Here is a 17,091-nt window from a genome sequence, read left to right as displayed (position 1 = left end):
CATGTGCTTGTACTGACGCGCGTATTTTTCCTGAGCCTAAAATCTGAGGCTACTGCTTACCCCTTTCTGAAGACCTGATTTCCCAATCACTAGGGCTTCAGGGTAATTTTTGCTAAGGTCTCTCTGAGGTGTTATGGCCCGCATTTAGGCTCAGAACTGCTAGGTCTATTCTGGTGTGCACACAACTAATTAGATAATTCTTTTCTCGTAAATAAATTAATTATTTACAAAGTCTGACTTAGTTACATCGGCCCTGTGCCGTTGACTTGTGCACAGCGTTGGCGCCCTGTGCTGCCAGCGGTGCGCTGTGTACATTTGCCGCTTCTGCATTGCGCCCGTGTGTAGGAATCCCTACAACGGGGCAGGAGACACTTCATCCCATAATTTACCTGCGGGGCTAGCATAATGTGGTCACCCTTGGATGACTAAGACAAGCCGGAGACGTACAAGCAAACAAACGTCCACGATCGGTAGAATGGAACACCTCCTAAACCTCATGCTGTCCACTCTCCTGCAAAGAAGAAGTATTCCACAAATAATAAGACCTCACCATGGTGCCCCAACGGAGGGTGTTGCCATATCCTCGGAGTGGCAGCTCCCGAGGACACCCTCAAGCGCACTTGGTTTACGGGAAGACCGTCAAAAACATATTGTGTATCCATGTGACCGCCTCCAGCAATCAACTCTCCACACATGAGAATCCACGAGAAACAAAGAACTTGTAAGATCCCCACCACTGGTTGGCATGTGGCCCCCTTGTCCTCCTCTCTCGCTAGTAGCGTCCCATACCACCCTATACAAGAGTTTGGAGAGCCTGTCAGGCTGGGCCATCATGGCCTCGTGAGCTCTAGTGGTTTTGTGCACGTTACCATGTCGTGCATACGAGTAGGGAGAGGGCTCTGATACCAATGTTAGTCCCTTGCCAAATCCATCTTGCACACATGACATGAGCAGACATCAAGCTCACCTCCTAGCCATAGAGCCAATACGGGCTTACTCTCGAGCTTGGGAGCTTGCAACCATGCGAGCTAGCCTCTACCGCAAGGGCCGGTGTCCCATACCACCAAGTCCACACCAATACGGGTGTGCGGGCAAGCTGCCAAGGGCCAAGAGTCCAAGTGTGGTGATCACACAAGATGTCTCACAAATGAGGCTCAAGTCCTATTTATAGGACTTCATAACCAAAGGGCCATGTTCACACTGGCTGGACATAATTGCAAGCGCCCATCCTGATGTTTGGGGACGTAATACCCCCCGGGGCGCCCCCAAATACGCACACACTCACAAACATCCTTAGTATGCCATTTATTCATGTGATAGCAGATCATTGCCAGCGTTTTGGGTCTCTCTCTCTCTCTCTCTCTCTCTCTCTCTCTCTCTCTCTCTCTCTCTTTGTGCATTTTCTCTAGGGATCCTTTTTTTAGCATTTTTCTCAATGCCCTCCTCTCTCTAGCGTTGTTGCAGTGGTAGCGTTTTACTCCCTCTTTTGTGATCTCACTTCCCTCTCTCTAGCCTCCTACAACAAGTGCTTTGTGTGCAAAGATTGCAGGTGTGTGTTGCCCTTTGTCCGTGCGGTGGGCTGCCCTTGATTGGATGCTGATTCGGTGGACTCCGAGTGGAGTTTTGTCGCGTCAGATCTGAGATCCAGTGGTTGCTCATGTTCATGAGGAGGTTTGCTCGTAGTTGTAGACTTGTGCACCTTTGACACTACAGTGCATGCTAAACAAGAGTCCATTCCTTTGTCTCTGATTGCCACAAATTGAGATAGATCCAACCGATTTGTCTTCGAGATTTTGGGGGTGCTGAGAGTGCTGAGTGCTCTGCCTAGTAACTACCATGATATGTACATAGATTGTTGACATGTGATGTTATGGTTGAAATTCCTTAAAAGTGATCGATTGATTTACTCTTGCAAATGTGTCTTCATTTGAGTACGTGAGGTGAATTGTTTGTAACATTTTGCCTTGATTCACCGATGAGGTGATACGAATGATGAATATGACGAGATCTTAATGATCACGATGTGTGTCTAAGATCTCAACAGGTATGATCATAAAAATGTGATTGTTGATTGTTCAATGACAGTGTGCTAGTGCATGGTTTGAGCAGTCAAATGCATCTCTGCATGATGTCAGAGTTCGCTAAATTTGTTTACTGTTTATTGTTTGTTTTTTATGTGTAATCGAGGGCGATTTCTCTTTTCTTGGGGAAAGAGAGGAAGGGAGGGGGGATGTGTGACGGACACCACGTGCCAACGGAAAAGAACAGACTGAACATACTTTAAGCACTTCGAAACAATTGAACTGAAAGGGATGCTCGACACACGAGACACAAGGTGGCGAAGCTCCACTCCTGGAGAGCATTGGCCCCAAACCATGGCGCCCCTTTCAATATTTCTTAATATGCTTCAACTCAGTACAACAGCAGCACTCCTGCTCTGCATCTCCACCCTGGAGCGTGCCAGAGAGTGAGCCCTTGGCACATATTTAAGCCCCCCTAGCCATGAAAAACACTTATATCAAAAGCATCAAGCTTAAAAGCATCTGACCTCCAAAAGCTACTGTAACAAACTTGGACACCCTAAGTCTAGAATCTGCCGCGACACGAGAGAGAGATTTACTCAAAACACTTCACAAAATTAAATCACAGTTCAATTGAGTCGACATGGCCCTTGGCCTTGGAAAAGCAGTTTACATGAAAAGCTTCAGTTCAAAAAGCATATGGTCCAAAAACTGTCGCCCAAAACAACCAGCGCAATGCTGCAGTTATTTCGTCTTTTAGTTCTTGCACTCAAACAAATCAGATGAGAGAATACACATCATTCAGGTTCAATTTCGAGAATTCTCATTTTCATTATTCATAAAGGCATTAAGCAGAATACTGTAGGCACAACAATATCCTTGAAATCCAAAGGGAAATCAGTGACTCTATTCCATCCAGGTAATCTTTGACAAAGGACCGGAGTGACTCCCCTCTTGTGCAATCCCGTCTGCACTAGATTCAACCTTGCTGATTTGCGGGATCTTTGGAGTAGTCGCAGCTAAACCGAAAGCCTCAGGTAAAGATCCAAAATCTGAGGAGTATCTGCTAGGTCCTCCTCCTCCATCCACTTCACATCCAATGCCAGATAGTTCTTAAATTTCACTAACAACTGCCGAATCACTTTACCTTTTACTTTTCTTTTCTTCTGTGCCAGAATTTGTTGTGGAACAAGTATCTCCTCACTCTCTTTCACTTCGGGTTGCTCATCAGGCTCCCCATCAACTGGCACCTCACCTTTAAAAGGTTTCAACAAACTCACATGAAATGCATTGTAAATCTTCCAAGTATCTGGCAACTTGAGTCTGAAGGATACAATATTTTTTTTTTCTTTAATCTGGAAAGGGCCATAATATCGCATTCTAAGCTTTGAAAAAAGCCGCTACTTTCCCTTTCGTTTCCTGAGGCGTGCCTATTCAAAACGTAAGAGCACCCAATCATTCTCCTTCAACCTCAAGTCGCGTCAAGGTCAATTTACTGCCTTTTGATGAGCGCGCGGTGGTGTGTGCAAGTGATAGAGCACGCGAAGATGTGCAGGCCTTGAGGCTTGAAGCAGAGGCACTGCGCTGCAGAAGGGAAGCGCTAGTAGAACGAAGAGGGAGAGAGAGAGAGCTCACGTTTTTGGGAAAAACTCAATAAGTGAGTTTTGGGTTTTCCTACTTTTATTATAAGTGATCTTTAAAAAATGTGTCCAGGTTCAATATGAACCTGGACAAAGTATAAAAATGTACAAAAAGGGGTTATTTAGGCCTTTAACCCAACAACCTCCCACTAAAAGGCATAAATGACGCCTTTAAGTTAACCAACTCCCACCAGCTGTATGCAATGCTCATGTTGAACCTTAGCAAGACTCTTGGTGAGAACATCTGCAGGGTTATCCTGTGTATGGATCTTAGTCAAGCTGACTAGACAATCCTCCAATACTTCTCGTATGAAGTGGTACCGCACATCTATGTGTTTGATACGCGCATGAAACATGGCATTTTTGGCTAAATAGAAAGCACTCTGGCTATCACAACCCAACACGTTATGAGTAGGATGCCAAGTTCTTTTGTAAGTCTGCCCAACCAAATGGCCTCTTTTGAAGCCTCTGTGGTTGAAATATATTTAGCCTCAGTAGTACTCAATGCCACAATTTTCTGTAACCTAGAACACCAAGAGACTACACCACCAGCAAATGGCAAATACATATCCATTGGTAGATTTCCTGGTATCCATGTCACCTGCCATGTCTGCGTCACAATATCCCTGCAACTTTTAAGTCACTTTTGCCATAACAGATACACTTTGATTGTGTACCTTTCAAATATCTCAAAATGCATTTGACAGCTTCCCAATGCGCTTTGCGAGGATTCGACATGTATCGACTAACAACTCCCACTGCATAAGCAATGTCGGGATGAGTGGCAACCATAGCATACATAAGAGAACCACAAGCTGATGCATAAGGGATTTCCTTCATTGCTTTCAATGTTACCTCATCCTTTGGGCAATCTGCTTTGCTAAGCTTAGTGTATGGAGGTAAAGGTACTCCAAGAGGCTTAGCATCAACCATATTAAACCTATCAAGTACTTTGCAATGTACCTTTCTTGAGATAAAAACAGCAATTTCAGCTTTCTATCTCTTTTAATACGCATGCCCAAAATATGCTCTGCATCACCCAAATCCTTCATAGCAAATGTTGAATTTAGCTTACGTTTCAGAGCATCAAGATTAGTCTTATGTTTCCCGGCAAGCAGCATGTCATCAACATAGAGAACAAGTATGATGGGACTACCATCTTCATCCCTTTTCGTATATAAACAATCATCTGCATGGTTGCGTTTAAAGCCTTGAGACAACATAAAAGTGTCAAACTTCTTATACCACTGCCGTGATGATTGTCTCAAACCATACAAAGCCCTTTTCAGTTTGCATACAAGTTCCTCACGTGTAGGAACTACACAAAACCTTCAGGTTGTTTCATGTATATGTCCTTTTCAATGTCACCGTGCAAAAACACTGTCTTTACATCCATTTGATTCAATTCCAAATCAAGCACTGCAACGAGAGCAAAAAGGACACGTAAAGTTGTAAGCTTTACAACGGGAGAAAAGATTTCTTGAAAATCAATTCCTTCTTTCTGTGCATATCCTTTTGCAACCAATCTTGCCTTATACTTGGGTTTTTCATCCACAATCTTAATCTTGTATACCCATTTGTTAGGAAGAGCCTTTCTCCCTTTAGGCAATGGCACAAGATCCCAAGTATCATTTGCATACAAGGATTTCATTTCCTCTTGCATTGCAAGCTCCCACTTACTGCTTGACTCACATGTCTTTGCCTCTTTATACGTAAGAGGCTCTTTCTCATCTGTCAACATAACATGATGCAAAGAGGGCTCAAAGCGCTGTATCAACCTTCTGACACGAGTAGACCTGCGTACCCAATGATCTACATTCTCAGGCACAGGTTCTACATCAGGAGGCAACTCATTTTCAGCATGCTCATGCTGCTGAAAATCATTTTCAGCCATGACAGGTGGCTGTCCATCCTCATTTGGAGCATCTAAATCATGTCCTACCTCTTCTGGCTCAAGGTTAACCGGCTGATTATCAATTTCAGCTTGCGGTAATGCATCCTGAGGCTCTTTTTCAACATCAATAGGTGGCAAGAGAGGCTGAAATTTGACCGATTTCTTGTCAATTTCAGAAGATGTAGCATTTTTCAGCAATTTAGCCTCATTGAACACTACATCTCGGCTGCGTACTACCCTCTTAAACTGAGGCAACCATATCCTGTAGCCCATTTCACCCTCTTCCCCATAACCTAGGAAGAGTCCTTGGATGGACTTGGCATCTAGCTTTGTCCTCAAGTCATTACGAACAAGGACAAAAGCCTCGCAGCCAAACACTCTCAAATGATCATAAGAGGCAGGTTTGCCAGACCAAACCTCCTATGGAATGTCATTTTTCAGCGTACTGTTAGGAGAGCGATTGCATACATGAACTGTAGTTTTCAAAGCCTCTCCCCAAAACCCATGAGGGAGATTAGCCGTGGACAACATGCAACGCACTCTCTCACATAAAGTACGGTTATACCTCTCAGCAACACCATTAGAAGATGAATTATAAGGGGTTGTCAACTCCCTTTTAATCCCATATTCTTCGCAATAACGTTGAAATTCAGCAGACGTGCACTCCCCCCCATTGTTAGATCTCAGACATTTAAGCTTACTACCCTTTTGCGTGCTCACAAAAGCATGAAACCTCTTAAATGCATTAAATGTCTCACTCTTATTCTTTAACAAATATGCCCAGCCTTTCCTAGTGCAATCATCAATCAATGTAACAAAGTATAATGTGCGACCAAAAGATTTAACAGGCATTGAACATACATCGGAGTGAATTAAATCAAGAGCATGAGCTTTGCGCGAGACACCAAAATAATAAGAAGACTTCTTTTGTTTACCATACAAACAGTCATTACAAAAATCTAACCTGGTTGCCCTTTACATCAACCCTCTTCAAATAGGAGAGCACATCAAGTCCCTTCTGGCTCATATCGAAAAGTCTTTTGTGCCACAACTCCAAATGAGAAGCAACTTCGGCCACTGCAAGAAACTTGCCAGGCAAAGCTTTGCCATGTAAATAGTACAATGTACCACTGTTGCATCCCTTGAGAATGAGCATTGATCCCTTAAGCAACTTCCATGAACCCCCAGCAAAAATGATTGTATAACCTTGTGCATCCATTTGGCCAATAGACAATAGACTCTTCTTGTTGCCTGGTACATACCTTACATCTTTAAGCATAAACTCTTGGCCATTGTTTAATGCCAAGCGCACAGTGCCCATTCCTTCAATGTCACAAGCATGGTTATCCCCAAGGTAAACCTTGCCATACTTGCTTGCATGATAAGAAGCAAAACACTCCACAGATGGAGTCACATGAAATGAGGCACCCGAATCTACTATCTAAGACTGTGTAAGGCCATCATTTGCACTTAGCAATGCATCAATGACATCTCTACATGAGATAAGCATGTCTTCTGCATTTGCGACAACAAAATCTGAGGGGCATGAAGCTGCAACCAAGATCTCCTCACTGTCGGATAACTTTGTGATAACCACACTAGAGGATACATTGACAGTCTCTGAATCCTTGGAGGAGGTACTTGCTGATTTTTTCCCTTTCTTATCCTCTGTCTTCTTCTTCTCCTGTGATTTCCTGCTCTTTCTTGAAATACCTGCAATCTGGCTTCTTATGGCCTTTTCTGCCACACTAATAACAAGTCACATCCTTATCCCTAGACTTGCTTTTGCTCCTGTTTTGAGTCTTGGTACTTGTATTTTGCTTCTGACTTCTACCTCTCGCATTGTAAGCAGAACTGCCACCTTCCCCACCACTAGACTTGCGTCTAATTTCCTCATTTAAGATGGAGCCTCGCACTCCATCATACGTGAGGTTGGGGCTATTACACAAAGAAACCACAAGCGTTTCCCAAGAGTCTGGCAAAGTCATCAACAAAAATATGGCTTTCAACTTGTCATCAAAAGGTTGAAGCCCAATATCCTGTAGCTGACTCATAACACTGGTGAAAGCACTTAAGTGCTCAGAAGCCGACTTGGCTTCGTCAAGCATCATGTTCACCAGTTTGCGCATCAAATGCACTTGATTCACAGGGGTGGCATTCTCATAAGTGGCCTTCAACTTATGCCAAATTGCATGTGCACTGTCCAAGCCCTTTATGTCCACCAGAATGTCATCGGTCAGCCATTTTGATATAGGCCTTTGCCCTCTTGTTGAGCTTGGCCCAATCCTCATCCGGCATATCCACAGGCTTTACGGCCAAAAGGGCGTCCTCACAATCCTTGAGGAACAAAATCCCCTGCATCCTGTCCTGCCATAGGTCGAAACTTGTACCGTCAAATCGCTTGATTTCCATCAAGCTCTTGGCATCAGACGATGAGGAAGTAGAGGCCATTTGCACGGATAAAACTGTAGCAGAAAGTATCTACACAAAATCTGAAAATTTCTAGTGATCACAATGTACCGCACGTTGCATACAATGTGCTGAAAATTTCAGCAATTAACAAGTATCCCTAATGCGTACTTGCATAAACCCACAAAAGGCGTACATAAACCTCAACTTGTGTACATAAAAACAGTCCAATTCTGAATTTTCTGCAAATTTACTGTTTTGGCGCATCAATTTGCATCAAATGGACCTATTTTGAGTGGGAAAAGCAAGGGGCATTCACGGGAATTGATTTAGAACACCTGCGTTTTGCTGTTTTGACCTGTAATTTTCTGGTTTTTACGTGTTTTGATCTAATTTTAGCCTGTTTTAGGCTGTTTTGGGAATCCTAATCACCCTAGGTGACACCGGAAGCAAGGGGCTTCACGATGAAAGCGGAAATTTGACGCGGGAGAAGCCTTTTGCCTGTTGTCCAACCACCTGTGCAAAGCTTCTGAAACCCTAATCTGGCTCTGATACTAGTTGATGAGCGCGCGGCGGTGTGTGCAGTCCTTGAGGCTTGAAGCGGAGGCACTATGTTGCAAAAGGGAAGCGCTAGCAAAACGAAGAGGGAGAGAGAGAGAGCTCACGTTTTTGGGGAAAACTCAATAAGTGAGTTTTGGGTTTTCTCACTTTTATTATAAGTGACCTTTAAAAAACGTGTCCAGGTTCATATTGAACCTGGACAAAGTATAAAAATGTACAAAAAGGGGTTATTTAGGCCTTTAACCCAACACCTTTTGCATTTTTGTCCTAAGAGGATCAATCCGTTGTCTCTCGCTAGAGCATGGCTGCTCTAACTCTACATCTACAGACATGTCATGCACACTCTGGAGCTCATTTGAAACTATAGTGTCTCGCACATGTGACTCATTGCTCTGCTCTCTGACTGGCAAAGCATCAAAATCCATCACCACCACCGATGACTTCTCTAGTCGTGCACTCAAGGAGATGTCCTGCTCTACATGTCTATCCTCAGACCCTGCATGCACAACGAGTGAAGTGTCACGTTGCTCAACAGCAAAGTGTACTCGCCTAGAAGTGTACTCGCCTAGACTGCGAACATCTGCATGGCAACGGACTCACACTCATGCTTGAGACTTCTATAGAGCCTCGCGAACCTTGACAAAAGCAGTATCCAAGTCCCTCGAGTACCGATCGGCTTCAAAAATCTTGTCTTTAGTGCCTAGAAAGGTAGGGACCTTCTTAGCACCTTCGATTACCTCAAATGGTGCCTTTCCCATTGAGGAGTGAACCGTGTTATCGGAGGCAAATTCCACCAAAGGCAAATATTTTTCCCATTGAGTCTTCTAATTTGAGATGTAAGACTTCAATAAATCCAAAACCATTGAATTAGCTATCTCAGATTGCCCATTTGTCTGCGGTTGAAATGATGCCAAGAACTGCAACGGCGTGCCAGTGTTCTCCTAAATAGCCTTCCAAAACAAACTCGTGAATTACATTACTGGAATGAAGTGAGCTTGCTTGCTAAATCTGTCAATGACAGTCCAAATGCCATCGTGCCCACTTTGAGTCTTGGGGAGATCAAAAATAAAATCCATAGCGATGCTTTCCCAGGGGCGGGTAGGAATGGGTAAAGGTTGTAGTAGTCCCTGTGCCTTATGCCTGTCAAACTTGACCTTTTGGCATACTAAACAACTGTGAACAAAGTTGTCCACATCCTTTTTGAGTCTCGACCAATACAAGTAGCGCTCCACACCCTTCAAGGTGGTATTGATGCTGCAGTGACCTGTAAAAGGTGGACAATGGCACCCTGTCATGACCTTTTCCCTCAAAGGTTGTATAACACACAACGTTGTCTTCTTCATCAAGTAGCCATCCCGTATGGGATACCCTGGAGCTGTCTCTCCATTCTGTCTCCGAGTAAAAATGTCCGCAAAGTCAGGATCTGTGGTGTACTGGTCAACCATATCCTCGAAGCTTCTGTGATGAATCCCGGAAACAGCTAGAACTAAGGGCTTCCGAGGTTCTGTCCCTGAACATGGGCAATCTGGAAGTGAAATTGTGAGAAGATGTTAGCCCATCGCATCTGCTTTTGCGAAAGCTGGTTCTGTGATAAGAAGTAGCGTAGACTCTGATGATCTGTAAAAATTGTGAAATCAGCTCTGAGTAAATAGTGTTGCCACTGTGTAAGAGCATGAATCATTGCCAATAGCTCTTTCTCATATATCTGTGCTACCAACTCTAGCCGTGAAAACATCTTGCTTTCATAAGCAATCCCATGGCATGGCGCCTTCTTGCATCAAAGCCGCTCCTAGACTACGAGTACAAGCATCACAATGAACTTCGAGTGGCTTTTGCAAATCTGGCAAAGCCAACACTGGTCCGGTAGTCAACTCTTCTTTAAGCATTTGAAAAGTAGTCACCTTGGTCGGTCCCTACGAGAAAGGGACTCCTTTCTGACTCAATAAATGAAATGAATTGCCGGTAATAAGAGCACAAGCCCAAAAAGCTTCGAACTTCGTGAACATTCTTTAAGTCAGGCCAATCGCAGATAGTCTCAATTTTCGCCGGGTGCATCTGTACTCCTGCTGCTAAGACAATGTGTCCCAAGAAATGTATCTCCGGTAAGAAAAACTCGCTTTTTTGGCATTGATAACCAATCTATGCTTGCGCAATGCCTGAAAGACCTGTAGTAGATGGTGCCAGTGCCCTACTTCATTCTTGGAGAAAACTATAATGTTGTCAAAGAAAGTGTCGACAAAAGATTTGTGAGTCCAAAAGGCATCACCAAAAATTTGTATAAACCAAAACTTGTTCGAAAGACTGTCTTGTAGACATCTCTCGGAGCGATTCTGATATGATGATATCCGCTTTTTAAATCAATCCTACTGAAACAACTTCAAACAAGAGGATCCCTGAAGTCTGTCAAGAATAAATTCGATCCTTGGAATAGGGAATTTGTTCTTGATGGTGATTTTATTGAGAGCTCTATAATCAATGCACATTCTCCAAGATTTGTCTTTCTTTAGTAGTAACAAAACCGGAGAATAGTAAGGTGATGTACTAGGTTGGACGAGACTCTTTTCTAGAAGTTCTTTCACTTGATTCATGATTCCTTCATTCTGGGCTCGGCTAACTCGATAAGGTGGCTGGTTCGGTGGTGTGCTTCCGAGAATCAAATCAATGGTGTGGTCCTCAGGACAAGGTGGAGGTAACTCGCTTGGTAGGCCTTTAGAGAAGCAACCAGCATGTGTGCAGAAATTCTTGTCGTTCTTTATCCAATTCAGACATATTGGTTCTTTGTTTATCATTCAATTCTTTGAAGTAGATCGAGTAATAGGGAGAAGCTGATTTCTCTGAGGAGGCTAGCAGTGTAGAGGTGCTTGTTCCAGATGCAATTGTTGCTGAGCCAGAGTTTGATTAAGAGGACAATGTCCTTGATGATGGGGGCATGCTCTCTTCCGACAATTCATCATCAGCATCTAACACAGACTTTTGAGGCTATTGGCATGTCGCCTATGTGCATGCTTTGGAGAGCAGCAAACTTTTATTGTGTTTCATTGTTTTGTTTTAGTTTGTATGGCATATATAGTGCCGGCTTGTGGCTAATGCCATAGACATTATGCTTGTAGTTGAATTTGTACTTGTGTTTCGTTGTTTTTTTGAAGTTTTTTGGTATATACAATGCTGGCTTGTGGCTGATGCCGTAGACATCATGCTTGTAGTTGAACTTGGTTTTATGATTTATCATTGAGGCTTGAGTCATTTGAGTTTTATTTCCAATATGTTCATTTTCAGCATTGTAATGTAAATTTGTTTATGAGTCTAAATTTTGAAAGGTTTGTGAACTTAATTTTAATAAAATATGGGGTTTTTACAAATGGTACGTACCTATTACGTACTTGAAGGTGGTTCAGTACGGAAATACGTTCTGTACATACCTAAAACATGCCGTACACTACGTACCTTTCCACCTTGTTCCAGATACACATTTAATGTACGAGTTATATAAGTGCATACCAGGAATTGGTATGGACATACTCTTGGACATTTGGGTTAAATGTAGTGTGCAGACTTGGGTCTCCGTACGTATGGGTGTATCCATAGACTCCATGTCCTCTGTGTGCTTTGTTGACATGGATAATACTTACGGGACTTGTTACTTATAAATGTTGGAAGACTATAATGTCTGAGCATTCAAAAGTGACTTGGCAATCCCTCGTAAGCATTTTTTAGAGTGTTGGTATAACAGAGTTTGCTCTGGGGCTAAGTGATTTTTTAATGATGAAAACGAAACCGCTGTCATCAGAAATGAATTGAGGAAAGTATTACTGAATTTGCAGATTTGAAGTTTTCTACGTATGCCTTGAAAATCAGTTCGTTGATTTGCTTATCGGTGAAAAATGTTTAGAAGCATCTGAGAGCCTCAGCTATGATCAAGATTGACTTTTTTATTGAAGCCGCTTGTGACCTTCAAGGACCATCAAAGACTGTTGTGTCATGTGTGTAGATTGTAGAAGCTACATGGTCCAGGACAGAAGGTTTATCACATGATCTTACGTTTTATACGGGAGTGCTGGGGACTGCATTTTTGTGCTTCAAAAGTTTTGAAAGGGCAGGAAACAACGAGGATGTGGTTAAATGTTTGGAGATTGTAAAATCTTGTACTCCTTACACTATCAAAGGCATGAAAGGGTAAGTTATGGATCTTTGTTCTTGTTGAGAGGCGTTCGTCAGATGGTATTTTTAAGTTCTGGTTATCTGAGCCACATATTGCTACACAACAGCTATGTGACCTTTTTGTGCGGAAGAGCTGGCAACTATGCATTGGGAGCAGTAGCAGCAAAGTACTGTGGAAATGATGTTGAGAAGTCAAATTATGTGAAACTCCTGCAAGAGGTATGCACCAGTCGTTTCCAAGGTGCGCTTTTATTTGAGTAGTAATAAGTTTGCTTAATTCATTTCTCTTGCAGATGGCAAAAGAGAGGTCATTTTTGGACAACTCTGGAATGCCAGATGAGCTCCTTTACGGAAGAGTTGGCTTTCTGTGGGCTTGTCTCTTTGTTAATAAATATCTTGGCGACGAGACAATATCATGGAGTTTGTTGGTGAGGAAGTGGGTGTGTTAAGCCATTTTTGAATGGAGGCAAGAAGAGCTTTGAAAGAAACTTATGCATTTGGGAATGCAGGGACCTATAGTCCAGGCTACAATTGCATCGGGGAGAGCAGGGGCTCGTCGTTCAAGAAGTCCTTTAATGTATGAATGGCATGGCAAGAAGTATTGGGGAGCTGCGCATGGTCTGGCAGGAATAATGCATGTGCTCATGCATTTCCCACTGAGTGAAGATGATGCGAATGATGTGAAGGGCACCTTGCACTACATGATAGCCAACCGTCTTCCATCTGGAAATTATCCTGCTGCTGAGGGTGATACAGATGATAGACTGGTGCATTGGTGTCATGGTGCGCCCGGAGTTTTGCTGACGTTGTGCAAAGCAGCAGAGGTATTAGTCCCGAATTCTGGTGTAACAAACCATGCAAGAAGATTCCCTTTTTTGGATGGGGGAGACACCCACACTCGACCCCCGCGTACACGAAGCGCCTCCTCTGTTATTGGCAAGAAGACTGTTTTGATGGTGTGCTTTTATTTTTCAGGTTTTCCCTTCGGATAAAATCTTCAAGGAAGCTGCAGTTGATGCAGGAGAGGTGGTGTGGAGGCGAGGGTTGCTTAAGCGTCTGGGCGTATGTCATGGTATCAGTGGCAATGCGTATGCGTTTCTGGCCTTGTATAGGCTTACTGGTGATTTACTCCATTTGCACCGAGCAAGGGCTTTTTCAACCTTTCTCCACGAGCATGCTTGGGATCTTATAGCTGCGGGTAAAATGCATGGTGGGGATCGTCCATTATCTCTTTTTGAAGGCTCAGCAGGTCTTGCTTGCCTTTGGTTTGACATAGCAAAGCCAGAGGATGCTAGGTTTCCTGCCTATGAGCTTTAGGGTTGAGAAACAAAAAACAAAACAAAACAGGCTAACCCTTGTACATATTCTTGACTTACGACTTTGTAAAACATACACCTGTGAGTAGTCGTTAGACATCCAAAGTAGTTGGTTCTTATTAGTAGTTTTTGAGTCAAGGAATGCATAAAAAATCAACAATGTAAAGGCTACTCCCAAGTTAATGAATGTATTTACCTAAGTCTATTCTTAAATGGCATTTTTTGTCTTATGAAGGTCGACTTTTTTATGAATCTGTCGTGTCATTTAAAAGGGCTGGTTTTATTTTTTTTCTTCCATAGGAAATAAGAATAAATATGGTATCTTCCAATGGAACGGCCTTGGAAGGGAGACATCTATTAGTTGTTAAGCTAACACGTGCCACTCAGTCGCATGCGACCAAAGTGGGATTCACAACTATAACTTTTTTGTTTAATGGTTGTACATGTGAGTTTTTATTGAGTAGATTGGAGTTGATGGCTTCCAACTTGTAGCTTAATTACTTAAGGCACTTCGTTTGTGAGTTTTATGAACCATATTCGTCAAGAGGACGAAATTTTGACCATTGGCAAAATATAAAGGCAATTTTTTGTAAATTGAATGCAAGTTTTTAGATAATGAAAGTGTGTGCTCTATAGTTCGAGTACTCTGTCTACCCTCTTTCTTCTCATGCTTAGATCTCCTTCGTGTGAAGTTGCATTGTGTTCAATTCCACATAAGTGTCGCGAAGTTACTATGTTTTTGGTGTGGCCATCTTCTTGCTATTTTTTCTTGTTTTTCTTGATTTTTGCATCTATTTGGAATTCCAAACATAGGAGAGGATAGAGTTCCCTTAGAAGAAGCCATTGAGTGTATTAAACGTTGAAATCGACTTTGCTAAAAATATGTCCTTGATTATAGATGTGATTTTGTCTCGGTGTCCTTACAAGTTTGGCTCCATTTGAAATACTTTAGCTTAATGAAACATGTGTGTGCTTGTTGTTGTAAGGCTAGCTTTTAATGATTTGACACTCGCTACAGATTAACATTTCAGAGTGTTGGGGTTTAGGCCAATTGGTCTGACGTCCGTTTTTAACCATCATTACTAACTCGCCTAATATCTACTTGAATATAGAGTAAGGACTCATAATTGATAACTATCCACACAAATTGCATAGTCCACATTTGTGTAACCCACTATGGATGTATCACTCTTCTCAGGACGTAAGCAATTACTTGTTGTACCCTTGAGGTATCTCAAAATGTGTTTCATTGCTTCTAAGTGCTTCTTGCTAGGATTTTTCATAAATCTACTAATCATGGCATCAGAGCCAAAGGTCCTAGTGTTTCCCTCTTCTCGACGAGATGCACATCGACTACATCGGCAACAGATTGAAGCTTGCAGCTTTCATAGCTATGGAGGCATTGTGAGCTCGACAGGCAGAGCTCACGTATCATGGTGGCAAGGGGCTAACCTCCACAAGCCACAAGGGAAGAGAGATTAAGTTTTCAGTGAGCTCAAAGAGAGAGTAAGCAGTCAGTTCCGTTTCTAACCATCATTACTAACTCACCTAATATTTACTTGAATATAGAGTAAGGACTCATAATTGATAACTATCCACACAAATTGCATAGTCCACATTTGTGTAACCCACTATGGATGTATCACTCTTCTCAGGACGTAAGCAATTACTTGTTGTACCCTTGAGGTATCTCGGAATGTGCTTCATTGCTTCCGAGGTATCTCAGAATATGCTTCATTGCTTCCGAGTGCTTCTTGCTAGGATTTTTCATAAATCTACTAGTCATGGTATCAGAGCCAAAGGTCCTAGTGTTTCCCTCTTCTCGGCGAGATGCACATCGGCTACATCGGCAACAGATTGAAGCTTGGAGCTTTCATAGCTATGGAGGCATTGTGAGCTCGGCAGACAGAGCTCACGTATCATGGTGGCAAGGGGCTAAACTCCACAAGCCACAAGGAAGAGAGATTAAGTTTTCCTTGAGCTCAAAGAGAGAGCTAGTAGTCAATTCAGAGCAAATTGACCACAGGTCATTGTTTCACTCATAGTTTTGAGTTAAAAAAACTCGAAACTTCTTTTAATTAAAACGAAGCTTTCTTTGAGCTCTACGACTTTGTAGAAGAGCTTGTTAGCTGATTTGTAGTGCATATATGTTTAAAATAAAAAACAAGGAGGTTGTTTTCTCAGGACAGATTGTGTATTCGAGTTGAGTAAGAGAGGGGCTTCATCTCATCTTCAACATTGAAGGCCTCAAGGACACGCACAGTGGAGCACTGAGAGAGAGAGAGATAGATAGAGAGAGAAGATTGGACTCCCTTCGGATTGCACTCTCGAACACTTTTGGCATTGGCTACTTCGACATAGTGAGTGTGTAGCTCTTCGGTTGCGGCCGCACATAGAGAGAGTGAACATAGCTCTCCGACCTTATTATAGGTTAGCGACGGAGACATGGACACATATATACATGCATACAATCGTGCTTCAATGGAGCACGGTTGTCTCTTGGCTTGAGAGAGATTTTGTGGCAATCATACTTGCTACATTTTATGTATGCCTATTTGTGGTTATACAGTCTACAACAGATTGACATAGGCTGCGAGTGATAGCACAGGTTTAGTGCTATGAGCTCTTTTGAGAGTGTTATCCCCGTTTTTGCTTCCATATTTGTTGGCACTTGTTTATGTGCATGTCCTGCAGCTTGCGATGATCTATACGACTCATGTGCGTTGTGTTGCAAATACTATATATACGCCGTTGTGAAGGATTGATTTGTCAGTTACCTGGCCATTTCTAAGACTCGATCCAAAAAAGCCCTTTCTGAAACTTTTGGAGGTCTTTGCGTGAGGTTTTATTGAGTTGGGATGTTCTCGGATGTATGAGACATCTTCAGTGATACATGTTTCTCTAGAGATCCGTCTACTGTGGCCTCGCCATAGGACATGTATAGAGGTGTTTAGGTGCTTTTGATGCTTAGTTGGAAGTCTTTCGACAATGATGTTTTGAGTAGTATATGCGATTTGATGCCTTGCTAGCACTCTTTTATAGTTTATGTATTGATTCTCTTGTTTCGGGGTTGAGATTTTGATCTCTCTACA

At 42.7% G+C, this 17,091-nt stretch overlaps 1 protein-coding gene across 3 annotated transcripts in view; it reads left to right on the top strand.

The window, feature by feature from the left end:
* LOC147444934 (lanC-like protein GCL2) overlaps positions 1–14,229 on the top strand; it is a 73,188-nt gene extending 58,959 nt beyond the window's left edge. For all 3 annotated transcript variants that reach the window (XM_086527434.1, XM_086527433.1, XM_086527435.1), the window contains exons 2-6: positions 12,514–12,698; positions 12,791–12,902; positions 12,977–13,111; positions 13,193–13,507; positions 13,659–14,229. In XM_086527434.1, the coding sequence (XP_086383560.1) occupies positions 12,514–12,698; positions 12,791–12,902; positions 12,977–13,111; positions 13,193–13,507; positions 13,659–14,000 (1,089 nt within the window). In that variant the 3' untranslated portion in view covers positions 14,001–14,229. The remainder of the gene's footprint in view (positions 1–12,513; positions 12,699–12,790; positions 12,903–12,976; positions 13,112–13,192; positions 13,508–13,658) is intronic.
* Positions 14,230–17,091: the final 2,862 nt, after the last annotated feature.

Source organism: Adiantum capillus-veneris, chromosome 13, assembly GCF_014529385.1.
Source record: "Adiantum capillus-veneris isolate H3 chromosome 13, ASM1452938v2, whole genome shotgun sequence".
Lineage (NCBI taxonomy): Eukaryota > Viridiplantae > Streptophyta > Polypodiopsida > Polypodiales > Pteridaceae > Adiantum > Adiantum capillus-veneris.
The sequence above is the reverse complement of the archived record's forward strand: the minus strand, read 5'-3'. Positions and strand labels throughout refer to the sequence as shown.